General features: G+C 46.3%; 1 protein-coding gene across 1 annotated transcript in view; it reads right to left on the bottom strand.

Moving 5' to 3' along the window:
* Positions 1–273: 273 nt before the first annotated feature.
* The window catches only part of CLSTN3 (calsyntenin 3), a 31,296-nt gene continuing 9,285 nt past the window's right edge, over positions 274–22,284 (bottom strand). Inside the window, exons 9-18 of the mRNA XM_081311587.1 lie at positions 19,241–19,403; positions 18,617–18,673; positions 17,649–17,806; positions 17,367–17,515; positions 10,383–10,609; positions 9,762–9,932; positions 8,795–8,940; positions 8,412–8,547; positions 1,489–1,691; positions 274–1,252 (exon numbers count right to left, since the gene is read on the bottom strand). Coding sequence (XP_081167713.1) covers positions 1,112–1,252; positions 1,489–1,691; positions 8,412–8,547; positions 8,795–8,940; positions 9,762–9,932; positions 10,383–10,609; positions 17,367–17,515; positions 17,649–17,806; positions 18,617–18,673; positions 19,241–19,403 — 1,551 coding nt within the window. The 3' untranslated portion in view covers positions 274–1,111. The remainder of the gene's footprint in view (positions 1,253–1,488; positions 1,692–8,411; positions 8,548–8,794; positions 8,941–9,761; positions 9,933–10,382; positions 10,610–17,366; positions 17,516–17,648; positions 17,807–18,616; positions 18,674–19,240; positions 19,404–22,284) is intronic.

The raw sequence follows: 22,284 nt of genomic DNA, 5'->3' as shown, positions 1-22,284 counted from the left end.
TCAGCATCTTTCAAGGTGCCCATGGCATTCCTTGAGTTGTCTGTTCTTTTATGGGGACGCCAAGGGAAAGAGACAGTGAAAGCCACCTGCCCCCATCTTACCTTCCCACTAGCCTGGAACCCTGGGGATTTATGTGTCAGGGTATTAGAGATAATCAGTTCTGCCCCCTCACTCAGCCTTGCTCAGAGACCTGAATGGCCCTGAAGGACCAAAAGCCTGCTACCCAGGCCCACACAGGATCAGGCAGGTAGAAGGCAGCTCCTGGAGCTTTTTTCTTATTTTATTTGAAAACCCTAGGGTGTGTCCCCTCCCTCACCACACCCATCCCCTACCCTCACCCCAGGACATGACGATGCCACACACACACACAAGGCTGTGAGCTGCACAGGAACACAGGGGCTGCGCTCACGACAACATTGAAAAAATATACATTATATATAATACACGCGGGGCCCTCACTCTCTCTCCCATCCCCACAACCTAGCCACAAGCAGGTCATGAAGGAAGGGGCAGGAGCTGCAGGACCTCAGGACTGCAAAGGAAAGAGGAAAGAGGACAATGAAGGAAGGAAATCAGGAGAGGGGGAGGAGCAGGGATCCCCAGAGTGAAATGGAAATAGAAGAGGGGATCAGAAGAGAGCCAGAGAAGGCCTGGCCTTCCTCCCCCACAGAGCCCAGGGGAGGAGGGCATCCCTTGGACAGGATAGAGTAGAGAAGGACAGAGTAGAGGATTCCCTTCAATCCCGCCCTGTCCCAGCCATGGCTAATGCCACCCTCTCCCCAGTTCAGTGCATGACTGGTTGGGAGAGACAAAGACATGGTGAGCTAAGGGGGCAGCTGCCACGGGAGGCAGAAAGGACAGGCAGAGTCATCCAGCCCAGATGCCACAGGGAGTGACCGCCCAGAGGCAGGAGGAGCAGGAGGGAGGAGAAAGGGTTGGGGTGACTCCAGTGGGGTCCACTGGGGTTTTGAGACTAAAGGACAGCTCTTTTAGAGAGAGCTCTCTCCCTCTTGGTCTCTCTTCTCTCAGAATGTCCTTCTTCCTTTCTTTCCTGGGCGTCTCTGTTCCACCAGGGCAGAATTCTTTCTTTCTCTGGTCCGGGATGTAGGCCTTAGTAGCGGTGTGGTGGGCTCTCGATGATGCGTCTCTCATCACTGCTAGGGGAGTCAGCTGCCTCGGAGTCACTGCTGTCCTCATCTTCCTGCTGGCCACCAGCAGCCCCTGCCATACAGGCCTGCCGACTCTGATAGGACTGGAGAGGGTGGGAACACAGAGGACAAGGATCACACCCCAGAGTCTCTCCTTTAGGAGCCACGCCTCCCTCAGTCCCTTTACCCCCTCCCCACCTCATCCCAGTCAGAGCTTTCTTCCTCCCTGCTCATTATAGCTCTGCCAAGAGCTTTCACATGGGACCCAGGGGTCTTTACTGGGCATGTTCCAGGAGTGTCTTGACTCCATAGACTGCCCCCATTCCTCAGAGCCACTCACCTCCATAGGATTCACAATGATGGTGAGAGCAGAGTCATCCCAGAAGAGGTCCGGGTCCTTGGGGTCACTGGAGGCTCCTGGGGGCCCGCCAGTCCCCGAGACGCGGCGGTGAAGGGAGTGGATACGCACGAGGCCCAGGATGACCATGAGCACCAGGAAGCCCACACACACCACAATGATGAGGGTCGCGGCACTGGGGACCACTGTGGGGAGAGTAGGGAGAGTGGGGAGGTCAGCAGAACTGACACCCGAGGGAGGAGTGGGGGGAGGTCTGGGGGAAGAGGCTTCCCAGCAGAGGAAGTTCCTGAGTTAGGACAAGACAGCATCCATGGTGGCCCAGAAGAAGAAACCGAGAAACTGGAAGAGAAACAGAGCCCACTAGGTAGGGCAAGAAACAGGAGAGGGCAGGAAGCTGAATGGCTACTGCAAGAGCCAAAGGGAGCCATGGACAGTGGACTGGTGGGAAAAGGGAGGGAAGGGCAGGGGAAAAGAAGGCTCCGGATCCCGAACTGCCATGAACAACCCTACCGTCAGCACAGACAGGGGACAAGGACTGGAATCTGCCTGGTCTTTCTGCCTGTGCCTTATACGGAGATCACTCAATCTAGAAAGAGATGGCCTAGTACCCAGAGGGGACAGAGAGGAGCACTACAAGAGCTTGATGGGCAGAGGGGAAGCTTAGCCTAGCTGCTTGAAAGGAGGTTTAGGCCCCAAGACTGGGGACAGGTCCCAGGGACAAGGAGTGGCCCCTTCTCTTACCCACCTGGACTGGGCTCACTTCTGCCAGGTGACAGCTGCCGTCTTCTTGAGGGCTGGAGGCTCCTGGAGGTATGGGGCTTCTTCTTCTCCCCAACCATCTCCCCCTGAGGCTTCACTGCCTCCTCCTTGGCCCTCCCATGCCTCTGGCCCTGCAGCCTCACTTTAATGCCCAGGTCCAGAGGGACACGGAGCCTAACAGGCAGCGAGAAACAGAAGGGCGCAAGCACTTTCACGTGGACCCTTGAGCTGATGGTAGCAAAGAAGATGTGCATGCATAGGTACATGCCCAGGAAGAGTGTGTGGGCACACAGCAGGACAAGGGTTGCCATGCCCCTCAACTGAGCCAGGCTTCTGCAGGCCTGCACACTTGCCCTCACCAGCCACCTGGCAGACTGGTCACACAGCAGGATTAATGGAATGTGTCTCAGAGTCTCCAGCAAGGCATACAAGAGCCATATGTGCAGTGTCACCCAGCTCCCTGCCAGCTGAGCAGACCAAGCAAGACCCTGAAGGAAGATATAAACAGTACAGACTTGGACCAGAAGGACTGCGGAGCAAACAGCCCTGTACACAACTCTGCCTCCTTTCTGCACACACACACACAGCACTTGGAGAAGCATGAGGAAGAAAAGATGGAGAGCCCACAGTCCCAGGGACAGCAAGTGGAGGTAGAGACCCCACAGACGCAACACCAGGCCCAGAGCCCTTGCGGGCATCTGGGTCACTACACGCCACATGGATTCCCACAGCTGCACGGCAGCTCAACCCTGGGCTCAGTCCATGTGTGTGTCACACACACACACACACACACACACACACACACACACAATTAGCGGTCACATAAGCAAGCCCCTAGAGGTGCATGGACTCACACATACACAATTATATTCCAGCACAGTTTCAAATTTACCCACATAACATGTCAAGAGAAGGAACAGAGCATAGAAAAGCATGTGGCACCAGAGCCCCCCACCACTACCACATCCTGCTGCAGACCCCTCCTCACCAGCAGTCAAACTCTCCTGCTGCTACCTGCTTTAGGGCCAACCAGGTGAGTGGAAACACACTGCCTAGGCAGGCCTGCCACCCACAGACCTCCCTGAGGCAACCCTGATGGCTTTCTACCAAGTTGATCCCCATCCTGACCCGACCCATAGCCTACTTGGGGCCACTTGCAAAATACAGCTGGCTCTGCAGGGGCAGAGCTGGTAGGCGCTGGCTCCAAGGCAAAGATCAGCCTGGCTGGATCAGCATTCCACCTGGCTGGGGATCAGGAGGAGGGGAAAGGGGATAGAGCTGCCCCAAATAGTCCCTCGCAGGTCTCCAAGTCAAAGGAAAAGACCTATTGGCAGGTGACCCCACCAGCAGATGCCCACTGTGGCTAAGCCCAGGCTCTAGAAGGAATGGCAACCCTATCCTCAAAGTGGGGCCACAGCAGGTCAACTAGCACTATGGCCACAACAAGAACAAGCCACAGTTTCTGGTGAGCACCTTAATCAAAAGCTTATGTCCTGTAATCCCAGAGGCTCAGGAGGCTGAGGCAGGAATATCACAATTTCAAAGCCAGCTTCAGCAATTTAGTGAAAACCTAAGCAACATAGTAAGATCCTGTCTCTAAATAAAAAATAAAAAGGGCTGGGGATGTGGCTCAGTGGTTAAGTGCCCCTGGGTTCAATCCCCAGTACCAAAAAATAAAAATAAATAGATAAATAGATTGATAGATAAAATTTGTCCCTCTGAGCTCCTGGCCTAGTAAAGGAAATGACAAGTTAATTACTAGAAGTAAGAAATGACCACCAGAAAGAAAATGTAGATACTTTTCTCTGTAGGCAGACAAGTCTGATTAATTAGGTTAAGATAAACCAGGAGACCAGGAAGATGGGAGGATTTTTAGCTACAGATAAAAATTAGCATTTAAGAAGTCCAACCAACCTTTCTTGCTGCATTAGATCCTAGAAGATTCTGCCCTTGAATGGCCTCTGTGGCTGACCTTAAGGGGTATTTTAGCAAATGGCCCATGTCATCAGAATGGCACTGTTGAAAGCCCTGTCCACAGCCCCACATGGTACCTTCTATGAAGAAAAAGCCTCAGTAGAGAAGTCTTCTGATCTCAGTCCCAGGATTTCTCTTGCAATACCAATTGGTCCCTGTTCTCTAACTTCCAAAACTCCTCAGGTTTCCTTTTGCTTTAGCCCCAAGGAAGTTCAGAATCAAAATTCTTCCCTACCCTTACAAGTGTGCTGTTTCTCATAGTATGTATTTTATGAACTGACTTTATTCTTACTTCATCTTATTCTTCTTTCATCATTATCCTTTCCTGTTTATTGCCTAATTCATATCCTTTTTATTACATATTGGTTTTTTGTTTGTTTTTGTTTTGCAGTACTGGGAATCAAACCTAGGACCTCATGTATATTAGGCAAATGCTATACCACTGAGCTACAGCCCAAACCCTTTTTATTTTATTTTTATACAGGGTCTCATTAAGTTGCCTAGGTTGATCTCAAAATTGAAATCCTCCTGCCTCTACCTCCCTAGGAGCTGGTATTACAGGCATGTCACCACACCCGTTGTGTTGTTGTTGTTTGTTGGTTGGTTGGTTGGTTTGGTTAGTTGGTATTATTTGTTTTTTGAAATATGGTCTTACTTTGCTGCCAAGCTGGCCTTGAACTCCTGGATTCAAGTGATCCTTCTGCCTCAGCTGCCTGAGGAGCTAGAACTATAGCCAAGCCACTGTGCTGGCTCATTTTCTTTTTCATCCTATTTCTTCATGGGTCTTTCAGCAAACTTTCAGATACTTGAGGAAACAAAGTAGAATAATTCCAGACTTTGCTGCACACTGGACTCAAGTGGGGATCTTTAAATCCACTGATACCTGGTGCTCTTAGTCCTAGACACTCTGATCTCATCAGTTGGATGCCACTTAAACACCAGAAGTTTTTAAAGCTCCCCAGTTGACTCTGATATACATCAAAGTTTGGGACAACTACATAAATAATGTCTTCATCATCTTGTCTCAGACAACCTTGCTCTTCCTAACCATAAACCCTCTTAATCACCCTCCCAAATTCTCAAATTTGCATTCTCTCATGCTTCTCTAGTTCAGAGACCTTCTTCTTCCTGTGGTCCAAGTGCAAACTTTACATATGCCATAAAACCTTCCCTGACTATCTCAATACACACCAATCTTAGGAGCTGCAGAGAAATGAGCCTTAAGATCACATGTCTAACTGCTTCTGCATGTTTATAGTTTGATATTGTGAAACCACAGTTCTGCAACACACTTTTGGACTTGGGAGGTAAAAGGGAGGGAACACCTTGGGGAGTCAGAAAAGGCATGTGAAAAGGTCACCTGAGGAGCACAGGCAATGTCCTCAGGGAAACTATGAACCCTGTGCCCATTCAGGTGGAAATAAGGGAAGAAGGAAAGGCAGGCTGCTACGCTATTTAAAATCTTAGAGGAGCCAGGTGTGGTGGCGCATACCTGTAATCCCAGCTACTCACTCACAAGGCTGAGGCAGAAGGATTGAAAGTTCAAAGCCAGCCCCAGCAATTTAGTAAGACCCCAAGCAACTTAGTGAGAACTTGTCTAAAATAAAAAAGGACTGGTGATGTGGTTCAGTGGTCGAGTACCCCTGGGTTCAATCCCTGGTACCAAAAAATAAAATAGAATAATTAATTAAATAAATAAAATGAGCTGGATATGTGGCCAAGAGATAAAATGCCTCTAGGTTCAATCCCCAGTATCTCCGCACCCCAAATCTCCAGCAGAAAGCTCAGCTGACCTAGACACTGGCTCAAAACAAAAGACAGGAAGCCTAAGCTTTGTCATGAGGAGAAGGAGTTAATATCTATAAACATCAGTCCCACCCCTGGCAGCTCTGGGGTATGGTGGGTGAGAAAAGCTGCTTATGGGACCAGTCACTGCAGGGCAACTGGACACCCTGGGGAGGAAGCTCTGTAACATTAAGAACAAGGATTGGGATAGTGGGGGGTTGTGGCTCAGTGCTAGAACGCTCACCATGCATGCAAGGCCCTGGGTTCGATCCTCAGCACCACATAAAAATAAATAGATAAAATAAAGGTACTGTGTCCAACTACAACTAATAAAAAAGAACAAGGACTCCCTCATCTGGGCCTTCCTACCAAAGAAAAAAAAAGATCAAGAACCTTACTAGGCCCAGAAGCATACCCAGATCTATCTTGAGCCTAACTGTAATAGCAGGATCCAATATGCAACTGGGAAAAGATTGAGTGGGATTAAAAAAAAAAAAAAAAAAAAAGATTGAGTGGGATGATTCCAAGAAAAGAACTAGAGAAAGAACTAAGGAGTCACAGGGAGATATATATGGTTAGCCCCAAGTGTTTTAAAAAAAAAAAAAAAGAAATCCTAAACACACACACACACACACACAAAAAAAAAAAAAAAAAAAAACAGGTTTCTTTTGCTAATAAATCTAAAATACTATGTGAAGTGTCTTTGAACCTTTGCAACTTGATTATGCCTTATATCCCCTCCTCCCTTCTATTCTATCTACTTTGCTGTAACAAATCATAGTAGAACTGACAGGAAGGACTCTGCAGTTGTTTGTGGAGACAACCAGAGACACAGAAACTGTGTAGGTGGTGGCCATTGCACAAGGAGAGGAAACCAGAATGAATCCCTGGGAGCACCAGGGTAGCTAGCCTTTGGTAGAAATTCTGGGAAGCCCGAGGAGGATGTTAACGGCCATGGTTAGTGCACAGGCTCTGGAATCATGCTGCCTGGATTTGAATCTAGCTCCACCTTTTTTCTAGCAATGTGCCCTTGGGTAAGGTACCTGACCTCTTTGTGCCTCTGTTTCCTTACATTTAAAGGGAACAGTTAGAGCATCTATTTCGGTTTTTTGTTTGTAATGGCTAAATGAGTTAATGTATGTAAATCCAGTAACACAGTGAGAGCCCTATTTGTGGTATTACCATTACGAATACTTCGTGGTACTGTTCAGTGACCCTGAATTTCCCCCCAGACGGCATTCATGGAACTCCCTAGCGAGTTGGTTTCAGAGCCTGTGATACAATCCTTTGACATTTTTCCAAAAGTGACAAGTCTGTGGCCTTTGGTAGTGATTTTAATGCTTAAAAAAGTAGAATGATCTCCAGAGCCAACTCTGGCAAAAGTAGATGATGAAGTTAGATGATACTGAACCAGGCCAAAAGCAAAGTGTGCCCCAAAAGTGACAAAAATAAATGCACCTCCTGAGTGAGCTTTGAAAAAAATTCTAAAGAGGGATTCCAAACATTCCTTTCAGCAATGTCGGCATCATTTTTCATTTTTCAGTAATGAAGACTTGTTTTATGGTATTAAGTATAGCCAGGTGCAGAGGCACACACCTGTAATCCCGGTATAAACATCAGATTACAAAATAGATCAATCTCAATTTTATAAAAAGAGAAAAATAGGCATAGAAAAAAGGACTCGAATATTATACACCATATTAACAGTGTTCTCCTCTCTCTGGGATGAAAGTAAGGCCGATTTTTCTTCTGTATATTGGTATTTTCTAGTTTTTCTACAGCTGAGCAATTTGTATTGGAAAGTAAAAATTATACCACTGGAAAGGATCATGGCCAGGAACTGAGATTGCTTTAAAGGCAACATCCCATCTGGAGGTGATACTTTCCATATTTTGTTCTAGAAATATTCTTACTTCTTTACAGAAAGCACATAATGACACATGTAAAAGTACCAACTTATTCCTTGAAGACAGGAATTGTATCTGTCCTATAATATTTTATATCCCAAATAGCATCTTAGGACAGTGCGAATACCTTGTAGGCACTTAATAAATGCTTGATAGCTCCACTGCAGAGGATCTCTAAGCCCAGAGCTAATTTGGGAGAAGGTTGGTCAGCAGGAATAACAGACACCTATACCACACATTGACTTATGATTCCAGGCACAAATGTCCCTTCAGTGACTCAGGGCACACCTTGTCACAAGGGAGTTAATGATTCAGTGGGATAAAGGGATTAGTCCACAGCTGTCAACTAAAACAGGTACCACAGGAAACAGAATCAACTGTTCTTCCTTCTCCTTTCCTCCCAAGGATGGAAGAGACGCTAGTGCCCAACCCTCACTTGCCACCCACCACTCTCGCCTGGACCCACTTAGCCTTACTTACTGGAGTTCCGGTGGGAGCTGGCCAAGCTGTGTCCAGCCATCTCAGGAGGAGGCTGGTGACCACGGTGCAGGAACTGCTGTGAGCTGAGCACATGGCTTGGGTGGGCAACCCGGTTCATGCTGTGCAGGACATTGACCTAGGCAGAGGGAAGGCTCCATGGGCACCATGCTTCTCCCCAGACCCCTCCTCACCCCTTTAGAGCCCAGCTCCATCTCTGAACTGCTGTCCCACATCTCCTTCTCTACCCACTGCCAGGTCTAGAAGTCCTCATGCTGCCATGTCCTGCCCTTCAGGGCCCTTCACCACTATTGAGTTGAGTCCATCCCACCCTGGCTCCTTGCCAGGAGATAGTAGCTGTGGAAGGAAAGAGACTTTCTGGGTACCTCCACGATGAATTCATTGCTGGAGTAGCGGCCATTCATTTCTGAGCAGGAGAGACGGAATTTCCTGGCGTAAAGGGCAGCTCCATGTCGTAGCCGATAATGAGCCTGCCTCAAGATCTCTTCATACACAGTGATACTCTCCACCCCTGGGGACAAGGAAGAGGCTCAGTGCAGGGCCTGGGGACATGGCCCCTCTCTTGGACTCCCACCAGCTGACAAAGCCATAGAAGGGGTTCTCCCCATCCCTCAACAGGGAAGAAATTCTCCCCCACTTTCCACCCCACTTGGATGGACTTGAGTAAAGCAACCAAAGCTGTTTTCTGCTTTGCCCTTCTCAGCTAACTCAGTGGTTTCTGGATAAGAATGGAAAGGAGAAAATAAGGACATCCTGAAAAACAGAAGGGAGGAGGCCAACAGAAAATAAATGGGGAACACACAGCCTCCGTGAGGCCCTGGGAGAGAATGACAATAGGAGGGAATTGGTATTGTATCTGTCCTATAATATTTTATATCCCAAATAGCATCTTAAGATAGTGCTAGTACCTTATAGGTGCTTAATAAATGCTTGATAGCTACTTTGTCCTGTTCTCCCTGAGGAGCGCCCTTCAGAGAATAGGAGATTTCTTTTGCAAATGACCAAATCATCACTTCCCACTACGAAACAGCTAGATGAGCAAGCTAGTCTGGGAAGACTGAGCCAGAGGAGGAGAGGGATGAAAGAGATCTGAAGGAGAACAGAAGTGGAAGCAGAAGTAGAGCTGACCCAGACTATGGAGAGGAGAAGGGGAGAGAAATTGCTAGAGCTCACACCCCAGCTCACTTTCCCGATGGGCAATCTGGAAGCCAAGAGATCTTCTAGCTGGGAAGGTACAAGCTGACATTTGGTCACATCCCTGGGCCTGGAAAAAGGACCCTTTGGGTTTCCTGAGTGCTTAATCACAGGGAGAGGCTCTCAGGCCCCACTGACCAGCAATGGTGAGGTAGGCTGACGTGTTGGTGAGCTCCAGCCCTCGCTGCTGCAAAGACGCCATGTCCAAGAGCAGGCTTTCCCGCTCAGGATCCAGGTCATCCCCCACCAGGGAAATTTCACAGCCATCCAGGTTGTGCACGATCTCATCTGACATGCGCGTGTCTGTCACTGGGTAAAGAGAGTCAGAGTCTGGGTCAGAGCTGGGTCATCACCTTATGGCCACTGCCCCCACCCCAAGGGACATCCTTAAGGGTAGTCAACATTTGTTTTCATGATCATTCCACAATAGTTTCTTCATACTCATGGGCCTCCCACCACTCCATTTCTTTCCTTTTTTTTTTAAATTTATTTTTTAGTTGTAGATGGACACAATATCTTTGTTTATTTTTATGTGGTGCTGAGGATCGAATCCAGTGCCTTGCATGTGGGAAGTAAGCACTCTACTGCTGAGCTATAGCCTCAGCCCCTCATCACTCTGTTTCTTAAGGGTAAGTTGTTCTAGTCACAGAAACACATAAGGAAGTCCCTGTCCATTTCTAGCCCCAGACTTGTTTCCTTATTCTGGTTCCAGACATTGGCTGCTTCTCTGGATGATGTCACTCCCTGGATCATCCTCACCTGTGCCCTGCCAACTTTCGTCCTTCTTGGCTTCCACCTGGTGAGAAATGGAGCAAGTGATTTGAAGATCAGGGAACAAAGGGACCCCCTCGGGTCCCTCAAAGTCCACAGCTGGGCGGGCAAAATGAGTGGTGCCACTCAGCAGGATCTGGGGTGCGTCGGGCTGAAGAACCACCACGTAGCCCTCCACTTCAGGGATGGAGACACAGGATTCTTCGCTGAAGCATCTATGTGAGAAAAGGGAAAGAGGCAGCTGGTGACCCCAATGCCCCCTCCTTTAAAAATCTATATTCTGTTTCACCCCTCTGGGCCTCCTCCTCTACAGTGGAGCACCCAAGTTAGAGAGGGGTTGGGGAGGGATTGTGTCTCTGCACTCCAACCCCCACATCAAAGCTGGAGGGAAGGTCTCCTTCCCTAATAGAATGTCACTGAAGGAAAAGGTCAGGGACAGAAGGGGAGTTGGCCCCAACTTGTGGGCATGATCACATCATCAATTTGCCATGCCCCAAAACTATGGAACGTCTGTCAATTATATTTTAATGAAAAATAAAGTGAACTGATAAAAATGTGTATACACACACAGTTCTTTATCAGGGAGGTAAAATGTACATGGGTTCAGTATAATATCTGGCAGATATGTGCCCTGAAATATAAAACATGAGGAAAGGTGGAAAAATCTGTCAAGGGATGTACTCTTCCTTGGTGTGTCTTCCGTTCCCTGATATGAGAGAAACTGACAGGGAGGTGAAATAATCTGACCTTGGACCTAGATCCACCCCCTGCAGCCTGGGCTTCAGTTCTGTAGGACTCTGCCAAGCCAAATCAAACTACAGGACAGCTGCTCAGTAGCTATTCCCAGAGCACCTCCAACCCCTCCTTTTGCCAATATTAATGACACCTAACAATCACATAGCATTAGCCAGTTTCTAAGCGTTTTGCCCACAGTCTTTCATAACAAACTTGCTTCAATGCCATAAAATAGGGAGAAGGCACCTAAGCTCTTAGATCATGCATCTGGCCACACAAACTTGACAGTTTAAGAGTCAAGATTTTAAACTGAGGTCCACTGATCTTTCCATTAAACCGAAGCCACCATTTAGGGATCAAGTTTTCACCAACAAAATTTATTTTTAAAGAAGTTCCATAATATAGTTTTCATATATTTCCAAAAGAGTATGTGTTGGAAACTTAATCCCCAGTACAACAGTGCTAGGAGGTGGGGTCTAACAGAAGGGGTTTAAATTTGGGGGGCTTCATCCTTATGAGCAAATTGATGCTGACTATAAAAGGTTTCATACTATAAATTTGATCTCTTCCTCTGTCTCTCACTCTTTCTTCCCTTCTGCCATAAGATGATGAAGCAAGACAGCCCTCACCAAATGCCAGTCCCTCAATCTAGGACTTCCCAGCCTCCTGGACTGTAAGAAACAAATCTCTACTATTTATAAATTCCCTGGTCTCAGTTGTTCCATTACAGCAGCACAGCTAAGGAACTTAGTAACAGAAAAGTGGGGTACTGCTTAACCAATTCCTAAAAATATGGAAGCAGCTTTGGAACTAGCTAATGGGTGGAGGCTGAGACAGTTTTGAAGTGAATCCTGAAAAAAGGTCTTTATTGCTATGAATGGAGCATTAAGGGTGATTCTAGTGGGGGTTCAGAAAGAAGAACTATAGGGAAAGTATAGAACTTTTAGAGATTATTTAAGAGGACCTGATCAGAATGCTTGTAGGAATATGGAGAGTAAAGCCTTTTGGATGAGATTTCAGACCGAAATGAGGACTATCTTACTGGAAACTGGAGTAAAGGTAATCCTTATAAATTGGCAAAGAATTTGACTGAGCTGTATTCATGCCTGAGGTTTTGTGGAAAGAAGAATTTAAGCAATGAACTGGAATATCTGACAGGAGAAATAGCTAAGTTAAATATTGAAAGAGTTGCATAACTATTTTTAACCACACAGAGTAAAATGAGAAAAGAAAGAAATTGTTTAGAGATGAATTTATAATCAGGTGCAGTGGTGCACATCTATAATCCCAGCAACTCTGGAGGAGGAGGCAGGAAGATCGCAAGTTCAGGGTCAGCCTCCTCAACTTAGCAGGGCTCTGTCTCAAAATAAAAATTTTAAATGGCTGGAGATGTAGCTCAGTAGTAAAGTGTCCCTGGGTTTGATCCCCAGTACCAGAAAACAAATAAATAAAGATGGAATTTATAATCAAAAGGGAAAAAGAACTAAGGAATTTGAAGAATACACAGCCTGGCCAAGTAAATGAAAAAGCATGCAAAAGTATGACCAAGTAACCCTCTGAAAAAGGAATTAGCATGAATAGAAAGAAATAAGGTAACCAGGTGCTATGGCATAAACCTGTAATCCCAGCAGTTCAGGAGGCTAAGGCAGGAGAATTTCAAGTTCAAAGCCAGTTTCAGCAACTTAGCAAGGCCCTAAGCAACTCAGCAAGACCCTGTCTCTAAATAAAATATTTTTTAAAAAGGGCTGGGGATGTGGCTCAGTGGTTAAGTGTCCCTGGAGGGGGTGGGGGTGGGGGGGAGAAAAAAAAAACAAAAGTGTCTCTGGGTTCCATCCTCAGTACCAAAAAATAAATAAATAAAAGAAAGAAAGAAGGTGCTAGGCATCAAGACAATGAGAGAATGTCCCCAAAGGCATTTCAGAGATCTTGAGGCAGCCCCCAAGTGAGCAACCCAGGGTACTCAAGAGAAATCATCACCCTCAGCTCTGTGCCACCGTGTCTTTGCTCCCCACATGTTGGTGCAGCACCTTGGCTGTGGCTCAGCCATCCAAGACACAGCTCAGACCACTTCTCTAAAGGGCACAAGCAATAAGTCTTGGCGGCATCCACATGTTGCTGACTTTGCAGGGGTTCAAAATGCAAGAGCTTCGGGGGCATGGCTTCCTCTGCCTATATGTCAAAGCATGTCCCAGACGGCAGGGAACTCAGGAAGCTATAGAGCACTACAAGAGCTAAGTGGAATTGCAGCTCAACACCCCTACAAGGAGTCCCTACTAAGGTCATACCTAGTGAAGCCATGGAAATGAAATCACCATGGAGACCCCAGAACTACAGAGCTACCTGCCTCCAACACAACCTGGGAGAACACAGGCATGAAACTCCAAGCTATAAGAGCTCCACATGGGCTGGACCCAGCAAACCCCTGGGAGTGGGACTACTCAAGGCCTTGGGAACTGAATCCCCACCCTAGTGTGTTCAGGAGGCAGCACATGGAGTCAAGAAACTATTCTGGATTCTTAAAGGTTTAATGTTGTTTGTCCTGTTTGCTTTTGGACTTGTTTGAACCAGTTACCCTTTTTCCTTCTTGTTGCTCCCTTTTGAAATGGGAATGTCTATATTATGCTTGTCCCATCAGTGTATTTTGGAAATAGATAACTTGTTTAATTTCACAGGTTCACAGATGGAAGGGAATTTGCTGCAGATGAATCATGCCTTGAATCTCACCCATCTCTGATTTAGATGAAACTCTGGACTTTAGACTTTAGAATTGGTACTGGAATGAGATAAGACTTTGGGACTGTTGGGAAGGCATGAATATATTCTGCATGTGAGGAAAACAAATATGGGGGGCCAGAGACAGAATGCTATAGTTTGAACATGTCCTCCAAAACATATGTGTTGGAAACTTACTCCCCAAAGAAGCAGTGTCCAGAGGTGGGGCCTAATGGGAGGTCTTTAGGTCATGAGAGCTCCATTCTCATGAATGGATTAATGCTGATTTTAAAAGGGTTTGAGGCTGTGAGTTTTATCTCTTGCTCGCTTGCTTGCCCTCCCACATACACACAACTGTCCTTCCAACATGGAACGATGCAGCAAGGAGCCCTAGCCAGATGATGGCCCTTCAATCTTGGACTTCCAAGCCTCTAAAACTATTTAAAAAAAAACTCGATTCTTTATAAATTATCCAGTCTCAGGTATTTTGTTATAGCAGCACAAAATTAAGACATTCCCCTTTGAACAAGCAATCTTCACAAGGCACTGTAGGGACTCCATATGCTTGTACTAATTGAAATGATTTTGCAGAGAGGTATTACTGAGCATGCCCAGGTTGGCTATTGGAGCCAAAATGAAAAAAGCATACTCTCAACAGGTATGATTAGCCCAGAGTCCCTGAAGTTACCAATGCCCAGAACTTACTGAGTTCCTATACCTGAAAAATAACTCCAGCAGGCATCTCCAATGCAGTGAGCAATCCTGTAGTACATTACAGCTCTGGGGCACCCAAATAAGAATAAGAGGCTGTCTCTGACCCAAAGGTACTCACAATCTGGTAAAGAGATTAGATCTGGCACACAAACCTTAGACCAAATGGACCAAAGGGGGGGAAAAAAACAACAGAGGAAAGGGAATGGAGTAGGGCACTTGAAAAAGAAAGGTAGGAATAAGTCAGGAAAATTAGTAGTTGAGCTAGCTTTAAAAGAAGGTTGGACTTTGCCAATGCAAAAGGTAGAGAGGATGGTGATGAGCATACCACCGGAGCAGAGGGACATGAGGCAAGGAAGGCAAACCAGAGCCAGATGGCTCGGACCCTTAAATGCCATGATAAGAATTCAGTTTATAGCTTCATGTCATGGACAAAATGTCATTAATATCTTTTTCATCAGGAGAGCATGCTGATCAAAAATCGGATTTAAGATCACTTACCTAGCTTCAGGGTGCAAAGTATACTAAAGCTAGTCCGTTAGGAGGCAATAGGCCAGGTGAGAGGTAAGGAGAGTTTCAGTGGGAGGGGGACAACAGAATGGGGAAAAGATAAAACAGATGGCAAACACCAGCATGCTAGATGACTCTGGAAACTCCACCTGGCATGTGGAGGATAAAGACAGGGAGGAACCAAAGATGACTAAGGGGTTTCAAGCCTGGGTTATGTCAAGGACAGACGTCTTTAGAAAGAGAAGTTAGGGGGAGTAGCTACTTTGGGCAATGATTAATTAAAGTTAATTATTTCAGCACTAGCTCATTTGGGTAGAGGTGCTGGCAGATCATCTGGATAGAAGTTACAGAAAGCAGGTGTAAATTCTAAAGATATGGAAAGAAGACAAAGTTGGAGAAAAAGATCTGGTTTCCATCTGTTCCAGGGTTCAGGCCATGAATCGACAGGCCTCGTTAAGCAACAAAATTAAAAAAAAAAAAATTTAATCTTAGAGGAAAGTTGCATTTAAGTATTAACCAGTCATACAAATCTGGTTTTAAATGGACAGAGATCCAAGAACTGAATACTAGAAGTTAGGGAAATCACATGGGCAAGGATAAGCATATGCATCTGAGAAAGGGAGGCACTGCTATGCTCTGTCTCTCCCTGTTACACACACACATACACAGATTTTTCTCCCACAAGGGAAGTATAAGGGTAGCACCAACCATGTGGTAGCCTTAGAAATGGAGAGAAAAGAGCTCTCATTCTTAACCTCATAAAGAAAATGTCAAGGCCCCTTCCCTCTCCTGAAGAACCAAAGTCGAGATCAAAGCCCTTGGGTAAGCCTCTATCCTAGACATGAAAGAGGTGGAAGGAATTCAAATAAGACAGTCAACAAGAAGGATGTCAATTCTTCCCCCTGTGCTAGCAGAGCTCCACCCTGGATCAAAAAGACAGCACCCCCTTCTGATGTGGCTCCTGAGCACAGTGAAGGGAATGGGACAATTCCTTGGTCTCTGATGGATTAAGCCCTTCATAATCAGATGGCAGCTCTTAACAACTAGAGTGCTGACTAGGGCATGGTGGGGTGCACACTCAGCTCTCTCATCTGTGCCACGTGACCTGTAACCTTCTCCTTCCATGACCACACCATGGACCAGCAGCCCAATTCCCCAAAGCCATTCACTCTGCCCTCTCTCTACAGCTCTAATTGTGAAGCCTGTTATAATCTTGCCCAGTCACTGCAGAATACGGAACCCTCTCCCCTCCAGCCCCTACCAACATAAGGATACCTCAGAGATGTTGATCTTCAGACAGCTTATGGAGAAGCTGAGGGGCAGCTGTGAGAACACAGGAGTCCTGACTCCTAAATCCACACACTAAATGGCAGTATCTCCCCAAAACTGCCCCATAGACCATAAGGGGTAAAAACACCTTCATATAATAGTCAATATTTACAGAAGGCACTCTGCTAGGCTCTACTTGGCATTTGATCTGGGATATATCATTTCATTCTCATAACAATTCCATGAATTAGATTCTATTAATATTCCCACTTTATAACATCTGTCAAATGCTAAAAAGCTAGTAACAAACCCTGTGTCCTTAACTATTATGTTTTCATTGCCTCTCAATCTTCATTTTCAAATTCCTAATAAGTATTTAAATCTTTAAATAATCTAATTCATTTAAGAAATTCAAAATAATTTACTTACAATTCAGAGGTCAGCAAAATTTTTCAATAAAGTACCAAATACTAAATATTCTCTTAATTTTTAATCATATAGTCTCAATTCCAACTATTGTGAAATCAGCCATGGAAAATATGTCAATAAATGGGCATGGCTGTGTTCCAATAAAACTTTATTACAAAACAGACAATAGGCCAGATTTGACCTGGGTCCACAGGTTGCCAACTCCTAGCTTGGATCATCCTGTTTGACTTTGCAAGAGCTCAGTGAAGCAACTAGAGCTCACTATTTGCCCAAGGTCATCCAGTCAATTAGTGTTGAGTCATGATTAATGTCAGGTCCCCAGCTCCCAGTCTTCTTGCTCCTACTTAATGCATCTGCATAAAGGTATGGAGAAGAACAAAACCTCAAAATCCCGAGAGTGTGGCTTAGTGGAAAGAATAATGAATAGGTTGTGAATCTAGACCAGACTCTTTTACCAACACTACTATATGACCTTCAGCAGACCAAATGTCCTCTGGGGAGGTGGGGGCAGAGAGGGAGGTACTAACTCTAGGTGACATCTTAGGCCCAGGAGCTGAGAACTATCTGACTATGCTCCATGATTTGCCCCGCCCACCCAACACTCACTTGACAGCAGTGGTGAGGCGCAGGGGCCTGACGCCGGGCGTGGCAAAGCGCAGAGTGTTCATGTAAGCCACATGCTGCAGGGCATGGTTGAAGGTCTCCACATCATCCCCCTCCAGGGTGAGCAGGGACTGCGAGGGGTTCACGTGGACCTGGGCCCCAGACACAGACACAGCTAAGAGCGGGACCAGGAGGCAGGAGAGGTAGGGAGCAAAGGTAGAGAGGTGGGCAAGGGGAGGGGCAGGGGCATGCCGGGAAGGAAAGGATGGGGGGAAGGGGCTATACCTTCATGCCTTTGCCCAGGCTCTCGAAATCCCTATAGTCCAGCCCCTCCCGACATGCATAGAGGCACTCGATGACCTCGCGGCTCTCCAGGCGACCTGAGCGCACGCTGAAACCAGCCAGGTAGCCATGGAAGTAGTGGTGGATCGGCAAGGGGTCTCCTAGGGCAGGAACACAGGAGCAGGCCGGGCAGTGAGAGGAGGAAAGAAGAGGAGGGAATCAGGACAGGGGCTGAGAGAAAGGGGAAAGAGAGTGAACAGAAGACTTGAGGAAGAAGATGAAAAGGAGAAATATGGAAATGGAAAAGAAGGAAAGAAAAGAGATGAGGAGAGAGGAGTGCAGATAAGGGGCAGGATGGAGAAGGGAGAGAGATGAGAGAAAAGACAGGAGGGGGGTGCGGCTCCGTGGTAGAGCTTGCCTAGCATGTGCCTGGCCCTGGGTTCCATCCCCAGCACCGCAAGTATGAAGGCAGGAGGAAGCTGGGGGGGGGGGGGGGAAGGGTAAAAAATAGAAGCAACTGGAAATGAGAAAAGCTTCTGAGAAGGAGAGAGAGAGAGAGAAGGAAACTAGGAGGAGGGGGTGGCCGGTGGAAAAACCAAAAGGATAGAGGGAGACTGCAAGAGAGGGTGTGTTTACAGTGGCATGCAAGGAGACCAGGAAGGATGTGTGTGAACTTCACAGATGCCCAGCTCTTCCCCTTCTGCATGTCTGACTCCTGCCACCTCCTTTCTGCCATGTGAAAAACCAGCAAGAGAAACCCTTTCCTACATTCTGTGGGCAGGAAAAAAACAGAATCCAGGCAGGCTACATCCAGCTTCATTGCTCCAGGGAGACCCTGGCTTGCTGAATTTCTCTGCGGCTCTGCCCCCTGGTGGCCGTCAAGCAGCAACTAGACAGGCTGGACAGGACTTGGGTGGAAAAGAGAACAGAGATCCGAAAGCTGAGAACTCCTGTTCATACACACGGAGTACCTTGGGTGGTGTCTGTGCTGTTGTCTCCTCCCTTTTCCTTCTCTTTGTTCTTCTCCTCTGAGGACAAAAAAAAAAAGAGGTGACAGTGAGCTTAGGTTGTGAAGAGATTGATGAGAAGAATGAGAGTCTTCCTCTTCTTTTGTCATGTTTCAATTTCAGGCCTCTGTTATAGACCATCCCCCAAATACATTGCTGAGGAAACACAAGGGTCTTGGTCAGACACACATGTGTGCCCCCAGGAAAAAAAAAAAAAAGAAAAGGAAGAAATGGCTTAGAAGTTAGAAGGTTGATGAGGTTCTGAGGGGTAATACCCTCCAGCAGGGGCGTGGAAATCACTGTCAGTTCAATGGAACAAAGTGGGAACTGGCTGAAGTCACAAAAAGAGAGATTCTGGAGACACTCAGAAGGAAATTCCACCAAGTCAGAGGTAATGACCCATGGAACTAGAGGAGATGTGGAGGTCAAGATCTCCTCCAGCAGAGACCATTAAGAGTCATCATCCTGCCCAATTGCAAGGAGATGCAGGATATGGCCGTAGCTGCAGTGTCAGGCTGCTCTCTTGCTCCTCACCAGCCTATGTTCCCTCACCAACCCTAAACCACTGACATGATCAGAGGGACCTACCAGTCCAGCAGGCACCAATCATGAGTGCAGGCTCCCTTCGGGGTGGGTGGATGAGGCCATTGTCATGAATGAGAGCAGGGTCAAAGGAGATGCCATCAGCATAGAGAGTGACTGTGGGGAATTCCAGGTTCAGAGCATAGTGGTGCCACTCATCGTCACAGACCTGGGGGAGCAGGGGTGAGGGCAGGAACCTCTCAGTTACTTCCTTTTCAGGGAACTAACCTCATCTTCTGAGGACAGTCCAGTATGTTCTTAGTTTTACCAACAGAGCTGCCTTCCCAGCCTTCCCTTCCGTCAAGGAATAATATTGACCAAAATCTTATCAGGTAGCCAACATAGTATGGAAAATTCCACTAAGTCAAGTAAATCTTTAAAACTATAGCGAATGAAATACCGTGAGGACTAAGCTGGCTTTTGTTGGCTTTGAAGATGCAGGAAGAGGTCACACCAGGGAATGTAGGAAGCCTATAGGAACTGGAAAAGTCAGGGAAATGACTTTTTCCCTACATCCTCCAGAAAGAAGGCTCTGCTGACACTTGATTCTTTGCCTAGGGAGACTCTGTCAGATTTCTGACTCATGGAACAGTAAGATAATCAATTTGTGGTTTTGGGGGGGTACTAGGGATTGAACTCAGGGGCACTCAACCCTGATCTACATCCCCATCCCATCTTGTATTTTATTTAGAGACAAGGTCTCACTGAGTTGCTTAGTGCCTTGCCATTGCTGAGGCTGGCTTTGAACTTGTGATCCTCCTGCCTCAGCCTCCGGAGCCAATGGGATTAAATCATATGCCGCCACACCTGGTTCAATTTGTGTTTTCTTTAACTATTAAGTTTGTAGTAATTTGTTACAACAGCAACAAGTAACCGATAAAATTTCAATGAAGTGCAGTTAAATATATATGCATAGAACCAGAGTCCCAGAGGCTGAGGCAGGAGGAGCTCTCTTGAGCCCAGGAGTCAAGGCCAGCCTGACAACACAGGGAAATCTCATCTCAAAATACTATAAATATAAAACTATGTTGTGAATAAATTTTTCCAGAAAATATGTATGTATGTACGGCACTAGAATCTCTAGGGTAGTTTCTAATCCAACAGGAACTGCCGAGACCAATACTGCTCTCCTTTGCATTTTCTCCTGTGTCAGTCAGCTGCGGATGAGGATGGCAGAGGAAGAGCAGAGAGTTCTCTGCCTTATCAACTTCCAAAGTTCAGGTTCCCTCAAGGCTCAGACCTAGGCTCTCTCCCTCTTCCCAGGATTTACCTTGTCTATTCCCCATGGGTTCAGTACCATGTTTATGCTGATAATTCCCCAGTCTTCATCCCATCCAAGGGTCTCCATTTGGCTGTCTCGAAGTTCTCGTGAATGTAACGTGGAGGATGGAAGTCCATGCCCCTTCCCCATTCCCTCAGTTTTCCCCAGGTGGTATAGACTCTGCCCTCCACATGGTTGCCCAAGTGGTAGCCTAGGAGACAGCTTCAACTTTCTTTTCCCTCACCCTCCCATCCAGTCCATCAGCAGCTACTGTGGATCTCAGGTCCAAACAGAACGGACAGCTGTGGATTCCTGTGCTGGTCTCTATATCTCCATTATCATGTGCCAGTCAACTCCCCAGCCCCTTTGTGGGGACTGTTTGTTTACTCTCACTCTCTAGTATAATCCTCCCACCATTGCCAAAGGGATCTTGTTAAAATGTAAGTCTGATCAGGTGCCATTCCTCCTTTAAATCCTTCAAAAAAGTCTCCCTATCTCTCACAGGACAAAATCTACACTAACCCCAGTGGATGAAGTCTACTGTACAACCTGATTATTGCCCGTCTCTCTAGTCTTTCCCTCTTGTTCACTGTGCCCGAGCCTCTGGAAAATGCTCATCTCTTTTCTGCCTCAAGACCTTTGTATCTGCTCCCCCCACTACCTGGAATACTTCCTATTATCTTCTCAAGTCAGCTAGTTCTCCTCTAGCATTAAACTAAAATTTCCCCTCAGTCAGGCCTTCTCTAGACATCCGATCTAAGTTCCTCACACTTATCTTCCCCTACATTCTATCCCAGGTCCTTGTCTGTTAATTTTACAGCACCTATCATAATTGATGGGTTTTTATGGCTTTAGATTTGTGGGTTTTGTTTGTTTGGTGCTGAGGATTAAATCCAGGGCCTTCTGCGTACTAAGTACATGCATACCCTATCACTGAGCTAACACAGCCCCATTTAGTTTTTAAAAACCTATCTTCTTAAGGGTCTAGAGGTATGACTCAGTGGTAGATCACTTGCTCAGTATGCACAAGGCCCTGGGTTCCATCCCCAGCACTGCAAAATAAGAACAAACAAACAAATTTATCTTCCCAACCAAGAAGCCATCCTCTGAAGTGAAGTCAAAGATTTTGTTCCATTTTCTATTCCATTATATCCCAAGAACCCAGCAGAATAACAAGAACTTAAATGACATTTAATTGATTCTTTTTGTTTGTTTGTTTTTGGTTTGTTTTTGTTTTGTGGTGCTGGGGATTGAATCAGGGTCTTATGCTTGCGAGGCAAGCCACTCTACCTACCCTGCTATATCCCCAGCCCTAATTGATTTTTTTTAATATTTTAATTTTTAGTTTTTTTCTAAAATAAAATATCTTTATTTTATTTTTATGTGGTGCTGAGGATCGAACCCACCACCCCACACATGCCAGGCGAGCGCACTACCGGCTACCGCTTGAGCCACATCCCCAGCCCCATAATTGATATATATATTTTTTTTAATTGAGTACCAGGGATTGAACTCAGGAACACTTGACCATTGAGCCACATCCCCAGTCCTATTTTGTATTTTATTTAGAGACAGGGTCTCGCTGAGTTGCTTTAGTGCCTCACTGTTGCTGAGGTTGGCTTTGAATTCAAGATCCTTCTACCTCAGCCTCCCAAGCCTTAGGATTACAGGCATGTGCCACCATGCTTAGCTTAATTGATTTTTTTTAATGATTACATGATTATATCTGAATACTAATTACTTTTTTTAAAATGCTTTTTATTTTCTGAATTTTCCACAATGGACATAC

Source organism: Spermophilus citellus (genome assembly GCF_964194105.1).
Source record: "Spermophilus citellus genome assembly, chromosome: 10".
Lineage (NCBI taxonomy): Eukaryota > Metazoa > Chordata > Mammalia > Rodentia > Sciuridae > Spermophilus > Spermophilus citellus.
This window is presented reverse-complemented; position numbering and strand designations above follow the sequence as displayed.